General features: G+C 55.4%; 8 protein-coding genes across 8 annotated transcripts; 4 read left to right on the top strand and 4 right to left on the bottom strand.

Annotated features, from left to right (window-relative positions):
* Positions 1 to 841: 841 nt before the first annotated feature.
* N656DRAFT_701112 (uncharacterized protein) lies at positions 842 to 1,441 on the top strand (the record flags this gene model as incomplete). The annotated part of the gene is made up of 2 exons (XM_064810919.1): positions 842 to 1,018; positions 1,082 to 1,441. The coding sequence occupies 2 exons, from the start codon at positions 842 to 844 to the stop codon at positions 1,439 to 1,441; spliced, it is 537 nt and encodes a 178-aa protein (XP_064674008.1).
* A 222-nt stretch (positions 1,442 to 1,663) lies between these two features.
* N656DRAFT_702292 (MFS general substrate transporter) lies at positions 1,664 to 3,712 on the bottom strand (the record flags this gene model as incomplete). The annotated part of the gene is made up of 7 exons (XM_064811006.1): positions 1,664 to 1,983; positions 2,076 to 2,746; positions 2,817 to 2,925; positions 2,979 to 3,075; positions 3,137 to 3,393; positions 3,454 to 3,485; positions 3,546 to 3,712. 7 exons carry the CDS (start codon positions 3,710 to 3,712, stop codon positions 1,664 to 1,666), a joined length of 1,653 nt encoding a protein of 550 aa, XP_064674007.1.
* A 1,362-nt stretch (positions 3,713 to 5,074) lies between these two features.
* N656DRAFT_249307 (uncharacterized protein) lies at positions 5,075 to 8,814 on the top strand. The gene is made up of 10 exons (XM_064809003.1): positions 5,075 to 5,463; positions 5,533 to 5,561; positions 5,618 to 5,662; positions 5,714 to 5,886; positions 5,941 to 7,001; positions 7,065 to 7,084; positions 7,137 to 7,251; positions 7,305 to 7,324; positions 7,375 to 7,499; positions 7,554 to 8,814. The coding sequence occupies exons 1-10, from the start codon at positions 5,175 to 5,177 to the stop codon at positions 8,668 to 8,670; spliced, it is 2,994 nt and encodes a 997-aa protein (XP_064674006.1). The 5' UTR covers positions 5,075 to 5,174; the 3' UTR covers positions 8,671 to 8,814.
* On the bottom strand, positions 8,814 to 9,664 carry N656DRAFT_250284 (uncharacterized protein). Its single transcript, XM_064809004.1, has one exon. The coding sequence runs from the start codon at positions 9,555 to 9,557 to the stop codon at positions 8,958 to 8,960; it is 600 nt and encodes a 199-aa protein (XP_064674005.1). The 5' UTR covers positions 9,558 to 9,664; the 3' UTR covers positions 8,814 to 8,957.
* A 1,427-nt stretch (positions 9,665 to 11,091) lies between these two features.
* Positions 11,092 to 12,840, top strand: N656DRAFT_786798 (uncharacterized protein; the record flags this gene model as incomplete). Its single annotated transcript, XM_064816556.1, has 2 exons — positions 11,092 to 11,400; positions 11,470 to 12,840. 2 exons carry the CDS (start codon positions 11,092 to 11,094, stop codon positions 12,838 to 12,840), a joined length of 1,680 nt encoding a protein of 559 aa, XP_064674004.1.
* Positions 12,841 to 13,407: 567 nt separating this feature from the next.
* N656DRAFT_723758 (glycoside hydrolase family 47 protein) lies at positions 13,408 to 19,579 on the bottom strand. The gene is made up of 7 exons (XM_064812521.1): positions 18,515 to 19,579; positions 17,097 to 18,450; positions 16,351 to 16,466; positions 15,499 to 16,035; positions 15,125 to 15,332; positions 14,865 to 15,074; positions 13,408 to 14,797 (listed from the first exon to the last, which is right to left on the bottom strand). Exons 1-7 carry the CDS (start codon positions 19,371 to 19,373, stop codon positions 13,627 to 13,629), a joined length of 4,455 nt encoding a protein of 1,484 aa, XP_064674003.1. The 5' UTR covers positions 19,374 to 19,579; the 3' UTR covers positions 13,408 to 13,626.
* A 460-nt stretch (positions 19,580 to 20,039) lies between these two features.
* N656DRAFT_774699 (uncharacterized protein) lies at positions 20,040 to 21,038 on the top strand. The gene is made up of 2 exons (XM_064814319.1): positions 20,040 to 20,850; positions 20,905 to 21,038. Exon 1 carries the CDS (start codon positions 20,183 to 20,185, stop codon positions 20,843 to 20,845), a length of 663 nt encoding a protein of 220 aa, XP_064674002.1. The 5' UTR covers positions 20,040 to 20,182; the 3' UTR covers positions 20,846 to 20,850; positions 20,905 to 21,038.
* A 108-nt stretch (positions 21,039 to 21,146) lies between these two features.
* Positions 21,147 to 21,811, bottom strand: N656DRAFT_702304 (RNA-binding domain-containing protein; the record flags this gene model as incomplete). The annotated part of the gene is made up of 2 exons (XM_064811009.1): positions 21,147 to 21,470; positions 21,527 to 21,811. 2 exons carry the CDS (start codon positions 21,809 to 21,811, stop codon positions 21,147 to 21,149), a joined length of 609 nt encoding a protein of 202 aa, XP_064674001.1.
* Between the last annotated feature and the right edge of the window lie 379 nt (positions 21,812 to 22,190).

Raw genomic sequence — 22,190 nt, 5'->3', positions numbered from 1 at the left:
CCGTCAAAACTGTCAAACGCGGCGGCAACTTCAGAAAAATCCACCAGTACCAGCTCGGATCGTTTCTTCTTATACACATACATCCTTTGGCAAAGACGACCAAGTACTATATCGGAATGTCACCGCTACGTGACCTTGCGCGCAGTCGCGCCTCGGTGAATACAACACCGAAAATGGCAGGGCCCTGAAGCACATCAGATCAAGAACTCTACCTAGTGCGACGCCTCCCAAACGGCGCTTGCCTCCTGGTTATCCAGGACTCCAGCTGGTCCAGGTTGCACCACAGCAACCTAGCCCCTAAAACCGGGGCAAGTTCATCTCTTGATCCTCCTATGCAAGACACAGATCCATGGATGCTTGAGAAGCTTGAGCCTGGCGACGGATTTAGACCGGAAGAGGCTCTCAACCCCCTGTCAGTTTCGGCCTGCTATTGAAGTATCCCAACTCCCCTAGCCGAGCAGACGTAGCCTGTCAGGGCGACAGATGAGACGCCTTTGCCTGGCGAGCCCACTGATGTAGGAGGCTCATGGGGTGACTGTCCTGTGAATGCGGCGACATGGCCGAATGGAGCCGTCGGGTGACGGCATCATGGTAACAATGCTTCGTGACTGGTAAACTACATAAGATCCGAGTGCTCACTCACGGGGAATATTATTTGTATTCCTCAGTCCACCAGCCTGCGTTGAATTTTTCGTCTTTCTTTTCTCTCAGTTAACTGTCTTCACTTCTTGACTTACAGCTGTGCTGTTTTCGCTTCATACTTCCCTTGCATCTTCTCATCTTTCCAGCATCTCAATCATCTCTCAGCATCCTTCCAACGGAAAACGAAAACCTAGCCAAGATGTATCTCAAGGCAGCGTTCCTCTTCTCTCTCCTCGGCTCTTCGCTCGCCCTCCCCTCTCGTACCAACAGCCCCAAAGTCAAGAGAGGCGTTCTCACAGTCCAGGATTACTCGGAATTCCAGGTCTCTGATGGCGTAGCTGGCAACGCCCTCGCCGAAGTCAACGCCAAGTTCCCCGTATGCAAGCCCGAAAGAAAAACCCCTTTTGTCTCGTCGTATTTTCTTACACAGTGAACCCAGATCGATCAATCAGACCTTGCCTCGGTCGACGAGGAGGACCTTGCCATTCTCAAGGCGGCGCGCGAGACGGCCGAGGCGGCAGAGACGCAGGAGGGCGGGTTCAACGAGGCCATCGAGGCTGCCGGCGGCGACGAGACGGAGGCGGGCGCGGCTCTGCAACGGGGCAAGATCAAGAATAAGGTGCTCAAGTTGCAGCTGTCGGTGCTGGCGCTGCAGATTGAGGCCGCCCAGGGCAAGGACACGGCTACGAAGCTGGCTGAACAGCAAAAGAAGCTGCAGAAGAACATCCAGCTCGACGAAGCCGAGGCCGGCCAACCAAGCACGCCGGTTGACTTTCAGGGGACTTCTCAACCTAACTAAAGGGAGATTGGGAAACTAGCGGGTGTCTGCATTCCTCGCTCGTAGCAGAGAGACAAGGAGTTGTTTTTTGGAAAGCATTGCCCGTGCCCGGGAATGCTGAATTAGAAATTGCCAGAACGGCCACTGTATCATTTTGGATATTATGTTGGTCCCGCGAACTACATTATGATTCTAGCAAAGAAATTTTTCTATATTGATAATAAGAGAAAGACCCTCATGCCTTTACTCGCCGACCTCACGATCGTCGCTCCAGTGAATATATGAGACTACGGGCCACTGCCAAGTATCGCGACGGATCTTCTTACCCCAAAAATAAAGGGGGATCCATAACAAGAGCACGCTGGCTGAGATGGCTGCCATGATGCCATAAGCGGTTTGGTAGCCCGACTCGGTGACCCATGTGTTGGTGTAAAAGGAAAAGAGGAAGCCAAAGAGCGATTTGAAGCCCATAACGGCGAGCGTAACCTCGCCCGCGACGGGCCGGTATGCGTCGATGACGTAGACAAGCGCAACGTTTGTGCCTTGAACAATGGCAAACATTACTGGGTGACGATCACGGCGTGTTAGCGGCTGCCCGTAGTAAAGAGTAAAGAGAAGTACCTATAAGGAGGTAGGAGCTTGAAGGAAGACGTACGTAGCCCGATCCCAATGGTTGGACAGATCCAATGCAGTTTATGTTCAATCCCCACACCGAACAAAATAAGCGACAGAGGTGCGGCAATCAGGCTCGGTATCATCGCCGGCAAGCGCATCTCTGGATCACGAACGCCGCCGTTGCGTCGGGTGAGCCAATCGGCCACCTTGTCCCCGAGCTGACCGCCGGCGGGGATGCCCGCCACCGAGCCGACGACGGCCGCGACGAAGCACAGCGCCGTCTGCCAGGACTTGAACTGATAGGTGGTGGCAAAGGCGACATCCACGTTGGAGCCCACGGCGACAAGGAAGCCGATTGTGCCGGCCTCGACGAGAGCCGCCCACAGCACCGGGGGAAGGCAGATCAAGCCGACGGGGCGGATGACGAGTTTGAGAAGGCTTTCGGTTGTGAGAGCCTTGTCCGGAAATAGCTTCAGTGATTCAAGGTAGGTCGTTCGTGCCGAAAGGGGGTGGAAGGGGCGCTCGGTGACGGTGACAGAAGCACCGACTTTCTCGGTTGACGATGGCGAGGATTCATCGTCGCTTGCTTGTGGTGGCACCCGAATGTAGGCCGTCTCTGGGAGAGTGAAAAAGATGAGTAGGAGGACGAGGCCAATCAAGGCGGCGGAAACCTGGAAGATGACACGCCAGTGGTGATTGAGAGTAATCAGGCTGCGTATGGGCGGGTCAGCCCCTTTTCCTGTGACAACGGCCAGGCACATGTTGGTATGAAGACGCTCACCCAGAGATTATTATGCCCAATGAGGCGCCGATTGCCAGGAAAGACGTATAAAATGCCATCACGGTGCCTCGCTCATGGAGGAAGAATATATCAGCGATGGTAATAGGCGCTATACAAGGATAAGTGAGCTCAGGTTTTGAAAGGGCTGGAAGGGCGGCGTACCAACTGTCTCAGCAGCACCCGCTCCAAAGCCCATGATGATGCGGCCGGCGAGAAACGCTCCGTACGAGTGCTCAAAATTGAGCCAAAGAGCCGTAGCCTCCCAGCCGTTAGTTTTTCCTTCACCTGTCTGTCGGCTAGGGTCACAGAAGTTAACTTACAAAGTAGATCACGTAGCTGAAGACGTATGTCGACCGTCGTCCGTACTTGTTTGCAATGGGAATCCAGAAGAAGTTCCCAACGCCCTGCAGAAGGGCGAGTGTCGAGAAGAAGTAGGCCACCTTGGCTACAGACGTGCTGAAGAGCTGGGGGTCTGCCTGAGGGTCGGCACCCGGGAAGAACTCCATAGTCATGTTGACTATGGCAATGCTCGGGCCGGCAGAAAGGAAATTGCACATCATCATGGCAATGCAGACCACTGTTTTCCAGTGTGTCAATAGTTGACTCTGCTTGAATGTTTGAGCACGTCAACGCTCACCCGTTGCAATGTAGTATTTGTACCATTGCGGCCTGCCATTTTCTCAGCTCAGCTGCCTTATTTACTTGGACTTCAACAGCGAATGGACGCACCAGTTCAATGGATCGTTTGGATCAGATGAGGGCGTTGGGATCAAGATTATTTTGCCTGTCTCATGATGACGGAGCCGTATGTTGCCAAGAGTTCTCTTTAGGGCCGTCACGTCGCCGTCGAGCTGATGGTCTGCACCTAAAGGGGGTACAATACCGTCTCTGGCCATTTCGGACGTGCTGAGGGAGAAAGGAGGGAAGAAGATAAACAAAACAGAGACACAAGTTGCCAGCAGAGGCGTGGCCGAAGCACTATACGGTCCTTATGATGGTTCGGCGAGGCCGAGTACCTGGTATCTCGGGGCCCTGGGCCTGGGAAGGGCTGGGGCTGCCTGGGACCGGTGTGTAGGCAATTGTCAGGCGCTAACTTCAAATCGTATTTTGTAGAGCAAAGTCGATGGGAATCGCGTCAATGCATAAGCCCGCAAGGCTCTGAAGCTGCGAACATGTCCTGGACTTTTTGTTGTGAGCCTGCATGTAAGCGTGGCTTGACGCCTCGGACAGGGGACCTCGGGGAACTTGGCTCATTTTGGCGGCACAGCTCAACGCGCGGGCGTGTTCGTGGATGATGGGCGATGCCGAGCACAATTTGCATGCCTGTAATCAATTATACCGTTAGGTTTCCTATGATCAGGTTACATACTCAACTTCCATATGTCAGGTCGGCACCTCTGACCATTCCTCTGTATTGTGTCGTGTAAAGGACTGTGAGGATCAAAGATATCTTTCTGCTCACCTTGAGAATACCACCTGGTCGCATAGGGGAACAATTATCCACGGGATCTGGCATTACCTGCTTATACACCGGTGCATAGAGGGGTTTCATGCGAGTTTTCGGAGGACTGAGGAGGAGCAAGCTGATGATTAAGGTGAATGTTGAGAGCCTACTAGTTTGCTACACAGTACCTACCTACCTAAGTGGCTCGGTCCTTCCCGAGAAGCTGTTCCCTGTCGAGGAAGGATCCCCTTGAGGCGCAGCAGCCTGTGAAAGTTTAGGAAAGAAGGCTTCAAGGTATGTCAAGTGCTCTACGGTAGTCCTTGCCCAAAAGTGTCTTTCCCGTTCGGCGAGTAACCCATCCCGCCAGAATATCTTCGTAATGTTCACTGAGCTGTTAGGACCTAAGGTGAGCGCGGTTCTGACTGAATTGGATCCATTGATGAGATCATGAAAGTGCCAAGAATAATCGGTATCTTGTGAAACATGGAAAGACTCGCACCTCTGGGGCCGCGGGGCGAACAACTAAGCCCGAACAATCCCATGGCCGCGCGTACTCCAACAACTCCAACAAATAATAAACCTCGGATCTCCCTCCGTGGGCGCTCTGCAAGCTGCATGCGAGCTTCCCGTCCACACCACACAACGTTAAAACTCGCAATCGATTTGGCCTGAGGAACCCCGGACCCTTCCAGACGACGGCTCCCAGCATTCATGATTCGGCGCCGCCCGCCGTCCTAGGGATGTGCTACCCGCAGTTCAGTGAGCTGGGGAAACAGATGATGAGCAAGATGCTCTAGAGCGGCAATCAACGAACGCTGCATTGGTTAGATTGCAGAGCCTTGCAGTCCGACGACAGCTTGCAGTTGTCCTGAGTTGGAGGTGCTGCTTTTGTCGGTTTCGGCCCGGAAACCAACATGGCGAGCCCCATCGGGCACCTCATCCACCCTCCAGATCCTCCCGACCCGTCGCCGCCACATGCGCCACCCCAGAAGCCGCTGCCGGGCTTTGATGCATCTGCGACTCTCGGCACTCCTATTCAGTCGGCAGATGGGTCCCGCTCCCGGGGCATTGTCACCCCATCCGCTGTCCCATCTGCAGACGCAGCCGCAGCCACATCCGCCCTCTCCACCGGCCCGGCTGCTCAACAACCCGCCGGATCCCATTCCAAGACGCCGTCGCTGTACCAATGTGCCGAGTGTCTGCGTATAACTCCATCAGCCGATTCCCCCTTCTGGCTGGTTGCCGGACTGCTGACGTTAGCTGCAATTTCAGGCCGGTACTCTCGACCCGAGCATCTCCAGGTAAGCTCGCCTGTGGTCAATTCGCTTCCTCTCGCACACGTAGCTGACCTGATCAGAGACATATTGCCACTCACACGCTTGGAAAGCGCTTCGTTTGTGATGCGAGTTTCTCCCTGTCGTTTGTCGTGAGCTGGTTGCTGACAGACCGCCAGATCTGCTCCAAAGCCTTCTCCCGGGCCGATCTCTTGAAGCGCCATCGTGCAAACCACCTGAACAGTAGTGGCACGAAGCGCAGGCGTATCAATGCCTCCCCTTCGGCGAGCAGGGTGGCACATGCTTGTCAAGCCTGCGCAAGAGCCAGGGTGAAGTGCGAAGAGTCCAAGCCGCAAGTCGCGCCTCACGTATTGTTGATTGCTGCCGCCTTACTAACTCTTCGTAGATGCACTCGCTGCAGGAATCGCGGCCTGACCTGCCAGGTTGCCTCAGAAGATCCGGCCATGCGCCTACTGCATTTGTCTGCGGAGCGTTCAGGGTCTGAGCAGGAAACCTCTCCTGATTCCGTCCACAGTCTCACTTCAAGCATGGGATATGCACAAAGCACAGACACCGTGGCAGCGCCTTCAAATCCAAATCTCTTCGCTCAATCCATCAGATCTGTAGAGATGAAAGAAGATCCTATGAGCGCCGGTAGCCCTTCGATTAAGGTCGAAGGCCAATTGCTCACCCCGGCGGCATCTCTAGATCAGAGCGGCGTAGATCACTTCCGACCCTATGCCGGAAGCCATGTGGGACCCGTGGCTCACGACAATGCCAGAGCTCCCTTTGCTGATTTCTTGCGCGACGTGCTCTACGATCAGCCATTGGGCACTACGGCCCGGTTAGGTGAGCCGGATGGATTCGCAGTGTTGGATTTTTGCGACGACGCAAACTTGGATTTCAGCAAATTCGACTTTGGCCTTCTGGACTCTTGGAACTTCGATGCGGCCCGGAGCATTGCAGAACAAACGGCTAGCTCAGAGGATAACAGCGGCTTGAAGGCGATGCGCTCGGCCTTGACCAAGGTCTGGACCGAGTCCCCCTGGAGGTGGGATCCCCACAAAACAGACGGCTTTTATGCCGAACACGCCCATCTTACCCTGCCGTCCGATGCGAGCGACGCTCAGATGAATTGCTACCGGATGATGGCAGGCCGAGTCTCTAAGGAGACACTCAGCACTCCATGCCGAGACAAGATCATGGCGGTTGTTCTGAGTACCTGCCGTGACAAGAATACGGCGGACCGGCTTGCGTGCTCCTTTCCGTCAGCCGACGCGATGGATTCGTGGATTCAGATCTTTCTCGCAGCCCATTCATTGCAGGTGTCGTCTTGGATTCACTACGGTTCGTTCTCGTTAAATAGCCAGTCAACCGAGTGGCAGGCCATTGCCGCTGCCGCCGGTGCTGTCCTGACCCCGACTCCTTTGCTGCGTCGGTTTGGTCTTGCTCTGCAGGAAATGATCCGTAAGTGTCCTACATGTATCCTTGCCCGTCCAACTTAGACCGAACTAACAGCACTTATAACAGGGGTTACAATCCCGAACAAAGTGCGTGCTTCCCTCCCCAGCTCAAAGCCCACATCCGCTGATCGACAGGCAGTTCGATGAGAACAACAGCAAAATAGCCGAGCTGGGAGATGTACAGGCTTTGGTGCTAATCCAAGATGTCGGGCTTTGGAGCGGCAACCGGCGAAAAACGGAGATTGCCGAGTGCCGTGAGTTTCTCATTGAACCATCTCCTTTGTGCCTTTGGCTGACCCAGCGGCAGACCTGTCTGTACCCATAGCTGTAAGTTTGCAAGCGGATCTACGCGTGAAACGCCATGTTGACTTCCATAGATGATGCGCCACCGGGGCAAGTTTGGAAAAGCGTTCTACCCCGACATTGTAATCTTCCCCTCAGACGTAGGCCAGGTGTTAGAGGACAAGTGGAAGAAGTGGCAGGAACTTGAGTCCTGGAAAAGGTGAGCAGCTCTTCACCCGCGCTATTTCGGCCTTCCCCTGACCCGGCAATCTAGGCTTGTTTTTCACTCCTACCTGAGAGATGCCCAAGCCTCAATGACGCAGTTCACCAACCCTTTCACGTCTTATGCAGAACTTACATTACCACTGCCATGCTCAAGAGACCTATGGTTCGCGAGAAACGCCGAGGAGTTCAAAACCCGTTATCTCGCAGCCGGCATGGGAGACGATCAGCGTCTTCCCTCCCTCTGCGATCTCTTGCAAGACGTCAACTTGCTATCAGCAGTTTATCAGCGACTCGACCTCCGGTTCTGCGTCTCGATTTTCCTGCACGCCTTCTGGTCTCTTATCTGGGAATACCGGCAACTAAACTCAGTCCACCGCCCCATCGTCCACATGCCGTCCTTTGCGAGCAACACTATGCATCAGCTCCTCGACTCTCGCCACCAAGAGCTCTGCAAGCAGCTCCAGGCCTTTGAGCATGTCATGCGGAACTGGCAGCACACCCAGCACCACCATCCCCGGATACCGTCCCTGTCGGCCCAGGAGAGCATGGTGCTCCACCTGCTCTGGATGAACCTGCACGTCTCGCTCAGCGACCTGCAGCTCTTTTCGGGCAAGGAAGGCGAGGACCAGGCAAAGCGCGTGTACCCAGCCCTGCAGCGCTGGGTGACGACTGCGGAAGCCCGCCGGGCGCTGTGGCACGCCGGCCAGGTCCTGCGCTGGGGCAGGATGTGTGCCCCGGGACACCTGAAGGACTTTTACGCAGTGGCCGTGCACCACGCGGCGCTGTGTCTCTGGACATATGGCATTGTCATGCGCGCCTCGAGGGTGGTGCCGGGTGCGGGCGCTGGTGCTGGTGCCCCGGTGGAATACCGGGGAGCGACGGTGTTTTTGGACGGGGAGGAGTCGCCTGCCTCGGAGGCATGGTTGAATTTTGGCCAGGGGGTGCCGGCTATTCAAAACTTGGCGAGCTGTAGTGCTAGTGGTGGTGCGCCGCCGCGGGTGGCGGAGTGTGTTTTGGAGGACCCCCGCGCGTGCATGGAAGTTGCGCAGGGTATTCTCAGCGCGAATTTTGTGGGCGTTTGGGGGGGCTTGCCGTCGCTCAGTGAGAATATCATTTCGGTGTTGAAGCAACTGGAGGATGCGGCGTGGGTGGTTGCGAGAACATGAATCGGTGTTGTCCAACTGCCGGAGGGGCTGTGTACGGCTGAATGATGGGTTGGGAGTGTCTGGCTTTCGGCTTTGTTTGGGGTATCTGTACTTGTTTATGGCTGGGCGTCATGGTGGGAGGGCTAGAGAAACAGTTTTATACCAATCTACTGTATTTTACGGATGGAAGACGGTGGGATGTAAGGGATGGCTTTGATTAAGGTCGGTATTGATATCGTCATCTAATCAATGCTACAGCGAAGCTTGCGTTCCTCGCCCTTCCTCCCTCTCTCAAGGTCATAAGCCTATCACCTCCCTCCACAATCACCCGCCCTCCGCCTCAGAAACCGCTCCAGTGCCGCCATCGCCGACGAGTCCAGTCCATGCCTGCTCTCACCCCTCATTCTCCCGAGTACATCCTCAAGGAAGCGGTTCAGTTCCAAGCTCAGCCGGGCAGCGGTGGCTTCCCTCCGGTCTGTCGAGGCAGGGGAGTAAGGAAGAGCGCTGCAGGGCGCAGTACTAGTACATAAGCATATAGCGGGACTGGTAGTAGCAGCAGTACGGGTATCGTCCTCCTTTTCCGTGCAACTCGGGGAGGAGGGTAGTAGTAGCATCGCCGGGAACGGTGATAACTGCGCGGGGGAGTAGAACGACGTCGTCAGGGCACGGCCGAGAGTCACAAAGTCGTCAACGGAGCGGTAGATCTCACAGGCCCTGTTGGCTGCGTAGAAGAGGGTTATGGAGAAGACCTGGTCTGGACGAGGGCCAAGGGGCTGGTCGCTGCCACCGGATCTGGCACGGGCACAAACATGCGTTGCCAAGGGGATGTGGCTGATGCCGTTGTAGGTGTCATGGATTTTGCGGGTGTGAAGCCTGGGTTTGGCGGTCATGGAGTATTCGAGTATCATGTTTGGTGGTTCACGGCAGAGGCGGGCTTGTCGTGTATCCGGCGAGAAGACAGTTCGACACTTAGAAGGGACAAGCGGGCGAATGGTACCGGCCTGCCCTGACTATAAGCTTGTCAAAGATAGTTTGCTGTACAATACAATAGCAAGCCGAGTCTTCAGGAGACATGGTGCCTATGGTAGTGGATTTCTATCTATCTATACCTTGGGGACTCGGAGCTCCATGTGAAGCCCACACATCAGGTAGGCTTTGAAGTGTGTAATAGACATGATGACCTGAGCCAGGCTGATGTAAGTCAAGGAGGCTTCAGGCGACGCTGGGGAGGAGGAGCAAGGTTCCCCCAATGCGACAAATGGCCAGCCAATGCATGAAAGCATCAAATGATTGAACAGACCACTACCGATGATGGATGCCTCTAGGACGGTGAGGCATCCAGTAAGGCTGTGGTGTTGCTCCTATGAAAGTGGTTTCAATGGACTCTCAGGTGGTGCTGACCTGAAACGGAGGCGGAGTGGAATGTATTACGGTGAGAGGCGGCCGTGCAGGTTTGTAACTGTAAGCTGCACCTTCGCCATTGCATTGTCACTGCCTGTGCTTGCAACATGGCGTCCCGGCAGTCTGGTCGAGGCTCCTGTCTAGCCTCCACCGCCTTCCCATCCATGGCACGCCCGGGGCACGACGTGCGAGCCCGGTTCTCATGATGCGCAATGGAAAGATACGCAAGAAACCTCGATGTGCATGAGTTCTAACGGATTTAGCATTCAGCTCCGAGCGCTTTAGAGTGTATATATCATATTGTAACCAACTTGTTGTAAGAGTCAGGTTCGCTGCGTAACGTTCATGTATACATAACTGAGCATAAAAAACTATCTGAATCGTCAATGTCGATGTCGAGTCCGTCGAGGCCCAGCCACAGCCGCCATTTGTGATCAACTAGCGAGCCAAGAGCTTCTAGCCTGAACAGGATGACAGGTGGAGACAGTCTGGACCCTGTGGCTTGACTATGGTGGGGTTCGTTGCTCATCCTGAAACCAAACGGTTTGCGGGGCTCTCATCCTCGATTCATCAATCAAGAGTCCCGCTGTTCTGATGGCTGCCAACGAAATTCTGTGCATTTGTTTGACTTGAACTTTGGATGAAAAAGTTTCTAGCAGGTGCAATGCAGGTGTAGACCGCTGAAGTGCATCCAAATATCACAAGACTTACGGATATCCTAGGCATATGTACTAATAAGGTAGCAGTAAACAGCCGAGGCTGCAGGTAAACAGACCGAGAAAAACATCGGTGCCTGCCAAGCCAGGGGATGCGGCCCCTACACAATGCAGCTGTCCATTTCATCCCGTATCCCGGTCCTTCCCATTGCCCCTGGTGCAAGAGTTTCCAAGTCGACTGCGCACTCCGCTCCCTTATTTTTGTCGCGTCCTTCTTCGCTCAATTCCTTCCCCAACAACATTTCTCGAGCTCCATTTTCGAAACGCTGGTTCTGATATTCAAGATCCTGAGACCACCGTGCCATCGATTTTGCCTGCCGCAGACATGGCGTTGCAGGCTGCATACAAGCAGTTTCTAGCTGCGCCGAACTCATCGGCACTCGCCGCAAACGCGTCGCTGCACTACATTACGACCACGACTAGCATCACCAGCGCGACCGACATCATCAAGCACCTCGCCACCCTGCGCAACAAGATTAACAAGAAAAAGGAGGACGCGCTCTTTGCACTTGAGGCCCAGAATGTGCTTGTCCTGGAAGCCGAGACCACGCTGGAGTTTGTCAGTAGCGGAGGGCCATATCTCCCAGGCTTGGACGACAACTTCCTTGCTGATCGCACCGTCCATCTCGCAATTGTAAGATGCCGCTAAGACAATAGCCTCGCTGGATTGGAGCACCTTAGCTAACTAGACCCATGTGTGCAGACCCACATTGTGACTTTTGACAGCGAGACAAAGATCACGCAGATACGCCAGAGCTGGGACCAAGGTTCGCTTCTCAAACAGATCGAAGTCATTGGCAGATCCGGCCAGAATTGGCCCATCCGCGACAGCAAGGAGCAAATCAGCCTCATTGCAAAATGTGTCAAGGGCAACGGTGTCGAGACTAAGCCCGCAGAAAGCGCCCCAGCCCGCTCCCGTGGCGGCTCTACCAACATCCTCCGCGACCCCCATGCATCGCTTGACCTCTTTGCGCCGCGCGAGGAGCAAGAGAATATCGCCGCCAGTGTCGTTTCGCCCTACGCGGGGAGAAGACCCCGCCAGCGCTCCTTCACCGAGATCCTGGGTGACGAGCCCGTCGAGGAGCCTGGCTCCCCAAGCAACGGTCGTGAGCGGTCGATGTCTCCTAGCAAGGCCATCGCCCCGAAGGTCGGCGCGGGAAAGCACTTCCAGCCGATGCGCATCTTCGAGGCCGAGGAGGACAACACGGGTCCCGACACACCCGACAGAAACCGGTCGCCTGAGCGCTTCGTGCGTCCCAACCCCAAGAAGTACCAGCATTTCGACTTTGACGACGGTTCCGAGGCGCCCCCACCTCCCGCACCCAAGGCCGATGCTGACGCTGCCGCGAAGAAGAGCAAGCGCGACAGCCAGTGGTCCTTTGCCGACTTTGAGACGCCGCAAAAGCCCATTGCAAGCCGGGGCATGCACCGCGCCCGCGACGTACGCCACTGGGGCACCGAGAACGACGTACTTGAGAACACGCCCGCTCCCAATGCGCCCGTGCCCAAGCCGCGTCGCGACGCCGAGGCTCATTTTGAACTGCGCGACGACGGCCCGGCAAGCGACGAGTCTCGCAACGCGGGCCGGCCTCCCCGCGGTACCTTGCACAACGAGGGTCTGCACCTGTACGAAAACAGGCTGCACGTCGAGGAGGGCAGCGTTCCCAGCCCCGGCCCGCCTCCGCTGGGCAACATCACCAACCTCGGGGGTCGGGCCAAGGACTTTGAGGCGCACTTCAATCTGACCGACGAATCGCCCCATCACGCCAATGCCAACAACAACCAGGAGCCGGCAAAGGTGCCCGAGGATCGCAAAAAGGTGGTCAAGATGATGGAGAGCAGCTGGGCGGGCTACGACAGGTCGTCGCCCGTGTCGCAAAAGGAGAACAGCAATCCCAACCCTGCACGGCCGGCCGGCGAGGACCGCGGCATTGTTATCGCCGGTGACGGTATGGGAGGCAAGAAGGGCTCCTCGCGCGCGTGGTTTACCGGCGAGGGCGAGGACCAGGTAAACCCCCAGAAAAAGGGTGGACGTGGGCCTCCAGCCAAGTCGGACAACTTCTGGGACTTTTAGTTTCCCTGAATGGCAAGTGTTTTGTGAGTCCGGCTGGGGGACATGGTGAACAAAGAGAAAGGACAAAGGACATCATAGCGATTATGTCTCTCGATGATTGACGTTTTTACGCACTGCTCATGATTCATGAGAAGGATATCATATCCTGTTACACTAGACCCTGTCGCGGCGGTTTTCATTTGGGTCATTCCTCCGCTGTTGTATGCTAGCGAGGAGTGGTGTTCTTCTTACCGTTGGACAGGCGATAAGCCTCCTTGTTTAATTATCGGGCTGTACCACCAGAGCTATGTTGGTTGAGGTTTGAGGCCCGTCGTGAAGAATTATGTACCAGGTTTCTTAACCCTTACTTCGCTTTATCGTCTGTCAGTGATTGGGTGGCTACAGCTCGGAGTTGAGATGTGTCATTACGTTTCTTGCTCATGAGCCTGTACATACATACACGAAGAAGTCAAGCCACGGCCTCTCCCGAGTTTCATTTTCAAATCCCGCCGCTTCGTGATAAGATGCCCCCCTGAGTTACACGCTTGAGAGAGTTGGGAACAGTGATATACCACTTTGATCATAAACCGAGCATTTATGTTATATTGAGCTCTTAATGGGTATATAGATCCCTCTAACCCCGGTACATCTTGTTAACAACCCAGCAACCATGCCTTTGAAAGCCGTTTCCAATGGGCATCTATTACTATACAACAGCGCCCTCCTAATAAACGCCCTTAACGCCTTCCTTTCCGAATGCCCAAACAGGACGGCAAACGGCAGGGGAATCCCAGACGGAAATGACGCTCAACATAGAAATCTATATACCCTCTTCCATGTAGGCCACGCCTTCATCTCTTCCACCTCGTGCGCGATCAAAACAGGCAAGTTGAACCCCCTGCGGCCGGTATCGACATCGATGTCGGCGATCCTGACAATCCTAGTTCGGAACCACAGCTTGTACCCGACGTAGAAGGCGGCAACGATCGGCGCGCAGAGGAACTGCAGAAAGAAGGTCTGCACCGCATCGCCGGTCGACTCGATCCCGCCCCGGGTAGTAGCCCCACTGAAGCTGTCCCCATTTAGCGGAGCCGCCTCGGTGGAAGAAAACGAAGAATCTGAAGAAGAAGAAGAAGTAGTACTGGGAAGCGGCGTCGGCGGGATCGGCCACGCAGCGATCCAAAATTGTGCGACCAGCACCAGCACGTTGAGCGCAAGCCCAACCCACGAGCCGGCGACGCCGACCTGCGAGCGGAAGGCCAGTTCCTCGACGCTCCGGCCCTTGGCCGCCCAGGCCCTGCGGAAGCGCACGTGCGCCAGGCAGATGGAGCCCCAGGTGAAGATGGACGACAAGCCCGAAACGGCCAGCAGCCAGTTGAGCACGTCGGGCTGGCGCTCCAGGTCGGCCAGGTAGCCGAGTAACCCCACCAACGAGGCGACCAGGATGGCGACGAGCGGGCGCCCGCGGCGGTCGACGTAGCCTAGCAGCGCGGGTGCCTGTTTCTGGTCGGCCAGCGCAGCCAGCGTGCGGGAGCTGCCGAACACGGCGCTGTTGCCGACCGAAATCACGGCCACCAGGATGACGCTGTTCATGACGGCCGGGAGGATCCCGATCCCCGCGCTTTCGATGGCGATGACGAACGGGGAGGCCGAGGCGTCGGCGACCGACTTTGCGCCGAGGAGGTCCGGGTGGTTGTAGGGCACTAGCAGCCCCACGAGGGTGAGCGAGACGATGTAGAAGAGGGTGATGCGCCAAAACACCTGCTTGATGGCCGTCGGGAGTGATCTACGCGGGTTAACGGCTTCGGCAGCGGCCAGGCCAACGAGTTCGGTGCCTGTGAAGGCGAAGGCGGCGGTTACGAAGACGGTGCAGATGCCCTTGAAGCCGTTGTTGAAGGCGCCAGGGTCGGTCCAGTACTTCCCGCCAATGTAGCCCTCGTCGGGAAACCCGCCTATGTTTATTACTATGCCGAGGAGGCTAATGGAGCACGAATGGTGAGCAATTGGTTGGAAGGCTTATGTAAGAGGAGGGAGGGGTGTCTTACATGAAGCCAATCACGGCGGTGATCTTGATGATGGCGAACAGGAACTCGGCCTCGCCATAGGCCTTAACGCCAAAGAGGTTGATGATGACGATGGTGGATAGGAAGATGGTGACAAAGATGGAACGGCTTAAGTTGCTGTTCCAGTAGCCGACGGTAATGGAAGCTGCGATTATTTCGAGCGGCAGGACGATAAGCCATTGCAGGGCATAACTGAGATTGTTAGTACGCCCTGGGTGAAAAATGTGGAATCGGAAACTCACTTCCAGCCCATGGCAAACCCCCATGCCGGATCGAGAAACCTTGTCGAGTAGGCCGAGAAGGAGCCCGCAACCGGGAAGGTCACGGCGAGTTCACCCAGGGCTTGGATTGTACAGTACAGCATCACCCCGACAAACACATATGCGACGAGGAGGGCAGCTGGGCCCCCGGTGTGTAGAGCCTTTCCGGACGCTACGAATAAGCCGGTACCTTTGTAAATGTAGCGATCCATGTCAGCGTTTCTTGATCATAACTAAGTGGTCTAACCGGCTAGAATACGCGAGGAGGGAAAGAGAGAGACCCCATCACAGTCCAACATGGTGCAACATGGTGCAACAACAAGCCCGGCCACCATAGTCGCGGAAGTAACGCCTACCGATGGAGCCACCAATTGCAATCATCTGGAGATGCCTCCCCTTCAGCTCACGAGACAGCAGGGTGTTTGCCGTGCCGACATTGGCGGCGTGTAAGTCGAAGTAGTGCCCGTCCTGGGATTGGGAATCCCGGGCTGACACGCCCTCGGCGTGCGGCAGATCGTCAGACAAACGGGGGGCGGATGCTATATTGAGATCCTCAGGGGTCTGGATGGCGAAGGCAGGAGTGATATGGCGGCCTGGGTCTCGACGGAAGGAGTCCAGCCAGCGGCGTATCGGCCGGGAGCGCGGGGTCTCGTCATCGTAGTAGGAATAGGCCGAGGCGCCGCGCATGCTCATCATGCTGCCTCGCGGCCAGGAATCCTCCTTGAGCCCGAATGTGGCCATCTCGACGTCGCGGGACGGAGGCATCATCGTCCCCCGGGCAGAGGCCGAGGCCGAGTTTGTACTTCGCAGCTCGCCGTGATGATGTTGAGTGATTTTGCTCCAGGACACGTTTGGACACAGGGACAAGGAACGGCAGCCGTCGTGCTGCTTAGCTCAAATTGGATGGTATTGATCATTTGATGAGAGCATCGAGCTAACGTTAGCGTTGGTTGCTCAACCAGCTCATGCTTGTCAAAGTTGTCACGGCGTGTGCCCAGTGTCTCGACTCATCATCCGGGGTTGCCGTGCTTGTTCGACGAGAAGTGAAGCCCAACGTCGATGATGTTACACATTTCGCGACGTGAGCAAGGCAAGCAGATGAGAAAATTACATCGCACAAGGCCAAGCCCAATTCGCTGCCTTGGTTGGAGATCATGTCGCTTGCTTATCGACGCCATGCTTCGATCCTATTGGCAAGGTACCAGCACCAACCGCTCCCTTGGGTCGTTGCATTGGCCATTGGGGGACCGCGTGGTTGGGAACTGGGGAGAGGGCGGGAGGATCGGGGTCCCGGTCAACTGTTGAGGCAAGAGCCAATTGAAGGCTTGGATGACAACTCCACCCCAGTTTCCCAACCAAGCATCCCAGAAAATCGGGTATTCGGGACGAGGACTTGCATCGAACTGACAAAGTAGAAAAATCACCAATGTGGAAGTGATGGTTGGAGGGTTGACCAAACATACTGGTGCTACGCGAGTCAGTGTCAACTCACCTGATTCTCAGTTCTTCTGGGCTAGCTACGTTGCGTATGCCGCGGGAAGGTCAGACATTGTCTCACCTTGAACGTTGTCGGTCTCACCTTATCTTCGCCCCGGTCCACTCCTATCAGTCACCAGGGGATCCCCAGTAGTGTATGGATTCTATGGAAACACCAGGAATCGGAAGGTAAATAAAGTAAGTGAAGGCGTATAAACATTGCATCGTAGGGGCTCTACACTATGTACTGTATACATTTACATACTTTTCCATCGTTAACCAAAAGGAGGCACCGCCACTCCATCCGACTTATATACATCATACCACGATCTTGCCGTTCTCATCCCGCGGCTTCCTCTTCCACCCGGTCGAGAACAGCGAGCCCATATCAAACATTGGCAGTGGATGCGCCTCGGTATTGAACACTACCCTGTCGAGCGGCAGCAGATCGTCGGGCGAGAACAACAGATAGAAATACTTCAGCGTCTCTGCCAGCCAGAAGCTCTCCATGTTATCCTTTGCGATTGGCGGGATCTTGTTTGCGTTAGACAAGCTTGTGAAACCACCGCCCTCTTCGACCGCTGTGTAATTCATAAAGCTTTTGAACATCTCCCAACCCCATTCGCGGTACTTGATGTCGCCCGTGATTCGCCACATGTAAAAGAGGCTCTCGACCGTCTCGGGCCGCTGCAAGTTGTGGCTGTCAAACGGTTTGACATCAAAGTCCTTGCGCCACTCGGCGTCGGGGGACGGGTCGAATTCGGCCGGCGTCTGGTGCTCGGCCGATTCGGGCAGCGGCGGGTTGCCAATGTTGAAGTAGGTGATCTCGCCAGCGAGACCCGTGGCCATCCATTTGTACATGCCCCAACACGTGTGCATCAGCTCGCGCGCCAGCTGCATGTCGGCCTCATCCTCCTTCGTCCACGTCGGCAGCTTCTTGGCCTCCCGCTCCGGCAGACCACCCGTTGCCGCCAGAGCGATGGTGCCCGGCATGAAGCAAACGAGGTGATCCATCTTGGGTGACAGGTCTCCGCTCAGGCCGCTTGGTCTCTCACCGATAATGGTGAATTGAGACGGCTCCGTGTAAGTGACGAGGTGCTTCCTCACGCCGCGGAGCGCCTCCTGCCACATATCCTGGTATATCGACTCCTTTTTGTTCGTCTGAAGGTATTGCTTGATGAGGTACTCATAGTACGAGTCGCCGCGGCTCCCCAGCCGAATAGTCTGGCCGTGAAACTTGCCAGTCGTAGCGAAGATAAAGATGGGTACCAAGCCATCTTGGGCGCCATTGTCATCCACCAGCTGCATCACCCGCTCAGCCTTGTCCCAGAAATCCTTCTCGCCCGTTAGTTTGGCGAGATACTTGAACTCGAGCTGCAGCGTCGTAGTTTCCGCTGTGGAGGATGCGCCCAGATCAGCATGGGATACTATGCCTTTGTATTTCGCCAGGTTGACGCTAGCGTATGGGACGCCGGATGGGGAGTCAAACGCTGCCATAAGCCGATCTGCGAGATCTTTTGCCTTTTCCAAGTATAGGTCCTCCCCAGGACTACCCGGGTCATCATCCGGTATTGGTGCGAGGTCAGGGAAGGTAGTTGAGAGGTAGTGAGCCGACAGCAAGCCTCCAAGCATACGGATCGTCGTCTCAAACGTATTCACATCCTGGTCCTGGTCCCATGTTAGGGACTTTGACAGCCATTCGCGTGCGTGCGTTAGGCGGCTGGTTAGGTTCATCAGCATCAACGTGTCGAGCGAATCTATAATAATCCACCCGAGCCCTTTGGGCGCCATCTGCTTCCCTGTTTTGGAGATGGGGTGAAACTCGTCATAACCTATCCAGCTCCGAAGTTAGCACAACGCCTCAACCCCTCAACCAACACAGTTAGAGAAACTCACCCCAAGCATGTCTCTCATATGCATCCCAGCTCAGCTCCATAGCCTCCACAACCCTCTCCCTCCTCTTCAACCAATCCGCCTTACTCTTTCCCCGCCCATCAGTCCCTTCCTGGCTCAACCACCCCCATTGGTTAAGCTTGGTCACGGCCCTCTCCTGGTGTTCGGCGAACAGACCCGTCCACCACACCAGCCCGGCCACGACGAGTAGCAGCAGTGCGCACGTCCGTTTCCGCCGGAACCGCACCCACCGGCTCCCGCGCCCGGGCGGGGAGGCGTACGGCTTGTCCTTGTACATGGGCAGGGCGGCACGGCTGCTGCGCGGGGAGAGGAGGTCCTGCACGCCGCCTAGCACGCCCGACCCCGCAGCAGACCGCTGTCGTGACGAGGAGGAGGATGAGGTTGCTGCTGCCCAGAGGCGGTCTTCAAACTGTCGTTGCGGATTGGAGAAGGAGGGGACATTTTTCGGGACGGTGAAAGACATGTCCTGGCTGTTCTGCGTTTGGTTGTCAGGGGTGGGTCTGGCGGGTTTCTCGTCTTCGTTGCTGCCGCTGTATTTCCTCTTCTTCCTCTTGGCTTTGAGCTGCCTCTGCTTCTGTGATTCCTCGTCTGCTGCCTGCTCGCCTCTTTCGAGGGAGATGGCGGCCTCGCTGATTGCCTGCTGTGCAGAGAGGACTGCCTCGCCTGCCTTGTCTCGGAGGTCGGCGGCTGCGGTTCGGGTTGCGGTCGCGGCGGTTCGTATGACGTGGTGGAGCGCCGTGAAACCGTCGGTTGAGGTGCGGTTGTAGTTTGGGTTGCCCTTCCAAGCGGCAATGGGGCTCCGATTCGGATTGCGAACGTTGAAGGGGTCTCGAACGTTCATCGGAGAATCGCACCTGTTGGCAGTCGAGGCATGGCAGTAGCGTCCAACACTGACTGTTAGAGCATTGAGAGATAACGCCTAACTCTTGTCAGAGACAAGATACAGGTCGAAAGCTCAAACTATTCAGAGAACTCCGCAACCAGTCCGCCAATACTCTTGGCCCTTCTTCGTTCGCAACCACCGTTTGGTTCTGGCAAATATGCCACGATTCAAAATTGAAGTTGAACAACTGGTCAGTTATGCACAGTATTGTAAATAATTACAGGACAGTTGCATACATCCGGTAAAATTACCAGTTAGTACGTGTATTACACCACACCCAGAGCTGAATTCCCGTCTTGGCAACCACAAAAGGTGATTGTTAACGTTACGAAGTACACTGGAACTCGGACACCGTCTCGTTTCACTATGGCAGGAATGGTGGTGGCCTTCTGATGATCCATTTAACTTCTCTCGGGGTTGGTTAGACCCTGAGAGTTGAGAGTAAGGTACTCCGTAGGTACATAAGATCTCTACCAAGCAACGGCATAAGGCTGCTTACCTAATACACTGCTTGGGCTTCAAATGGGTCATGGAACTGAGGGTTGAATGTCTTGGGTACGAATTCCCATGGTAAGGTACACTTTTAGCTGTCACTTCTTGGGCATTCGGTTTATTAGCGTACCCTTTTCGTCTGGGTTTCATCTTCTGATTATCTCCTCAATATCAAGTTGACCAAATTTGTACAATCCAGTGGGGTTGTTGAGGTAGAAGACGCAACATCCGTTCGCCACCAAACTTCACAGTTTCACTCATCTACATACCTGGGCATGATGAAAGCCCGGCACGGCCCTCTTTCTTCAGAATTTCGAAGTTACCCGTTTCTCACTGGTGAGGAATTTGCTGAAGTCTGTCATCATCTTGAGAGGCGATACTGTCAAGCAACTCTCGGCCCAGTCAGGAAACGGTGGAAGCTCAGGGTGTGCTCGGCGCTCAATACGTCCTTTAGCCTAGGTCCCGAGTACAACACCTATGTCCAGATCGTCCGCCCCCTGGACGGCGAGCTAGACGATGGCGACCTGTCCATGTTTTTGGACAGTTTCTCCTTTGACGACCACACAGGCCCGGCAAGGATAGACACGGAAGCGGATAGCGACATGACGGAGGCGGAAGAGATTGACGACGAGGTGAGGACCCAACTGCCTCCTGAAGATGGGCCCGTTCTAGCAGTCTCACATAATCCCAAGGCCGCACTGCCACGGAAACCAAGACCAGCCGTCACAGCCGGCTACGTCAAATACGAAATACATCTGCATCCGACATACCAAGCGCCATGCCTGTGGTTCAGCTTGCACGGTCTCCCAGCTGATGAGCAAACTTTCCACATCGATACGGTGTTCCGACGCCTTGTGCCGGATCAGTACAAGGACGGACTCCGCAGCGGCGGTGCAATCGGCGGCATTTCGGCCGACGTACGTGCTCTTGTCTTGTAAATTCGCTGTCAATTGGTTAACTGGGTGACTCTGCCATGCGTAACGAGGTCTAGACTAACACAAACCATTCTGCAGCATCATCCGGTCACAGGTGTTCCTTCCTTTTTCATCCATCCATGTCTCCTTGGTGAAGCAATGTCGAAGTTTGACTGCTCCAAAGAGACCTACTTGATGGTATGGCTCGGACTCGTCGGAGGCTGCGTTGGTTTGTGGGTGCCTGCTGAGATGGCGCTCGAGTCCGAGACCAGCCACCTGTAGCTTCAAGCCGCCTGTTGGACAACAACTCGGACCGGAATGGCCATCATTCCTCGTCACTCTCCTCCTCCATTGCGACGTCCGAGTCACTTTCTTCCGCCTGGTCCTCCTCCTCTCTGGGCCGCTTCGTTCCACGGCTCTCGGGGGTTCCAGCATCAGCCATTGCGTGATCGATGCCTGATGGTTTGGACGGAAGACCGGGCGCTGCCGATGGTGCCGCAGCTGTGGTTGCCCCTGGTACAGGAGCGTTGAAGATGCTCTGCTGGAGATCGGTAATCTCGACCCGGGCTGCGGTAGAGGCGGCGGGCGGCTTGAAGCTGCCGTCGAGCTTAGCAATGATGTTTGACTTGGATTTCGCATATGAGATTTTCTGTCTCGGATTAGCAAAGTATTCGCGAGTATCTCTAGCCAAACTGGGTGCCTTACCAATGGATTGCCAAAGAATTCGAAACCATCTAATGATCGCATTGCCATTGTCGCCGTTTGGATATCCTTGTACACGATGTGGGCCTGTCCTCTCATCTTCATGGTCTTGAGGGCGACAACATCCAGCACCGAGCCATACGTTGAGAACAGCATGTAGAGCGCCGTTCGCAAATCTTCCTTCTGAATCTTAGCTGAGGGTAGATTTGTGACGTAGAGGGTTTGGTTAGGCGGCACTGATGCTACTTTGGCAGGGAGACCCGCCGCAGGAGCGGCCCGCGTAGCCATTGTCGCGGCCCGTTGATGTTGTCGTCGTGCTAGATGTCAGTGGCACTGGGTTCGCCGCGGAAAGAGGCTACAGTTGGTAGACCGAGTGGATGTAGCTTCGCACAGCCGGCTGTTGTCTTGTCGTGTGCAGTGGAAATGGAGTGTGAATGCACGCGCCTAGCAAAAAAACAGCCTTGGAAGAAGCACGGACAGCAGGCAGGTGTAACGTAACTTACCACATCTTGGCCCAACACACAAGTCGGCCCACCAAAAATAGGCTCAAAAACAGCCACTTTGCCAGGGTCAGTCAAATCAACGCAACGCAGTCAAATACAGCCAATTCAACACACTTCAATTACCCAGTCGCCACAGGGCAGTATTAGCTATTACAGTCAGTCAG

The sequence above is a fragment of the Canariomyces notabilis genome (genome assembly GCF_033297395.1).
Source record: "Canariomyces notabilis strain CBS 508.74 unplaced genomic scaffold N656scaffold_2, whole genome shotgun sequence".
In the NCBI taxonomy this organism is placed as follows: Eukaryota; Fungi; Ascomycota; class Sordariomycetes; order Sordariales; family Chaetomiaceae; genus Canariomyces; species Canariomyces notabilis.
The sequence above is the reverse complement of the archived record's forward strand: the minus strand, read 5'-3'. Positions and strand labels throughout refer to the sequence as shown.

Bases quoted from the DNA above. Each gene is read 5' to 3' on its own strand.
- N656DRAFT_774699 (XM_064814319.1), top strand. From the start codon at position 20,183: ATGATGAAAGCCCGGCACGGCCCTCTTTCTTCAGAATTTCGAAGTTAC.
- N656DRAFT_250284 (XM_064809004.1), bottom strand. From the start codon at position 9,557: ATGATACTCGAATACTCCATGACCGCCAAACCCAGGCTTCACACCCGC.
- N656DRAFT_249307 (XM_064809003.1), top strand. From the start codon at position 5,175: ATGGCGAGCCCCATCGGGCACCTCATCCACCCTCCAGATCCTCCCGAC. The intron at 5,562-5,617 runs GTAAGCTCGCCT...TGACCTGATCAG, and splicing joins CTCGACCCGAGCATCTCCAG to AGACATATTGCCACTCACAC. The intron at 7,085-7,136 runs GTGCGTGCTTCC...ATCGACAGGCAG, and splicing joins GGGTTACAATCCCGAACAAA to TTCGATGAGAACAACAGCAA.
- N656DRAFT_723758 (XM_064812521.1), bottom strand. From the start codon at position 19,373: ATGAACGTTCGAGACCCCTTCAACGTTCGCAATCCGAATCGGAGCCCC. The intron at 16,036-16,350 runs GTGCTGGTACCT...ATCCAATTTGAG, and splicing joins ACGACCCAAGGGAGCGGTTG to CTAAGCAGCACGACGGCTGC. The intron at 15,075-15,124 runs GTGAGTTTCCGA...TAACAATCTCAG, and splicing joins GGGTTTGCCATGGGCTGGAA to TTATGCCCTGCAATGGCTTA.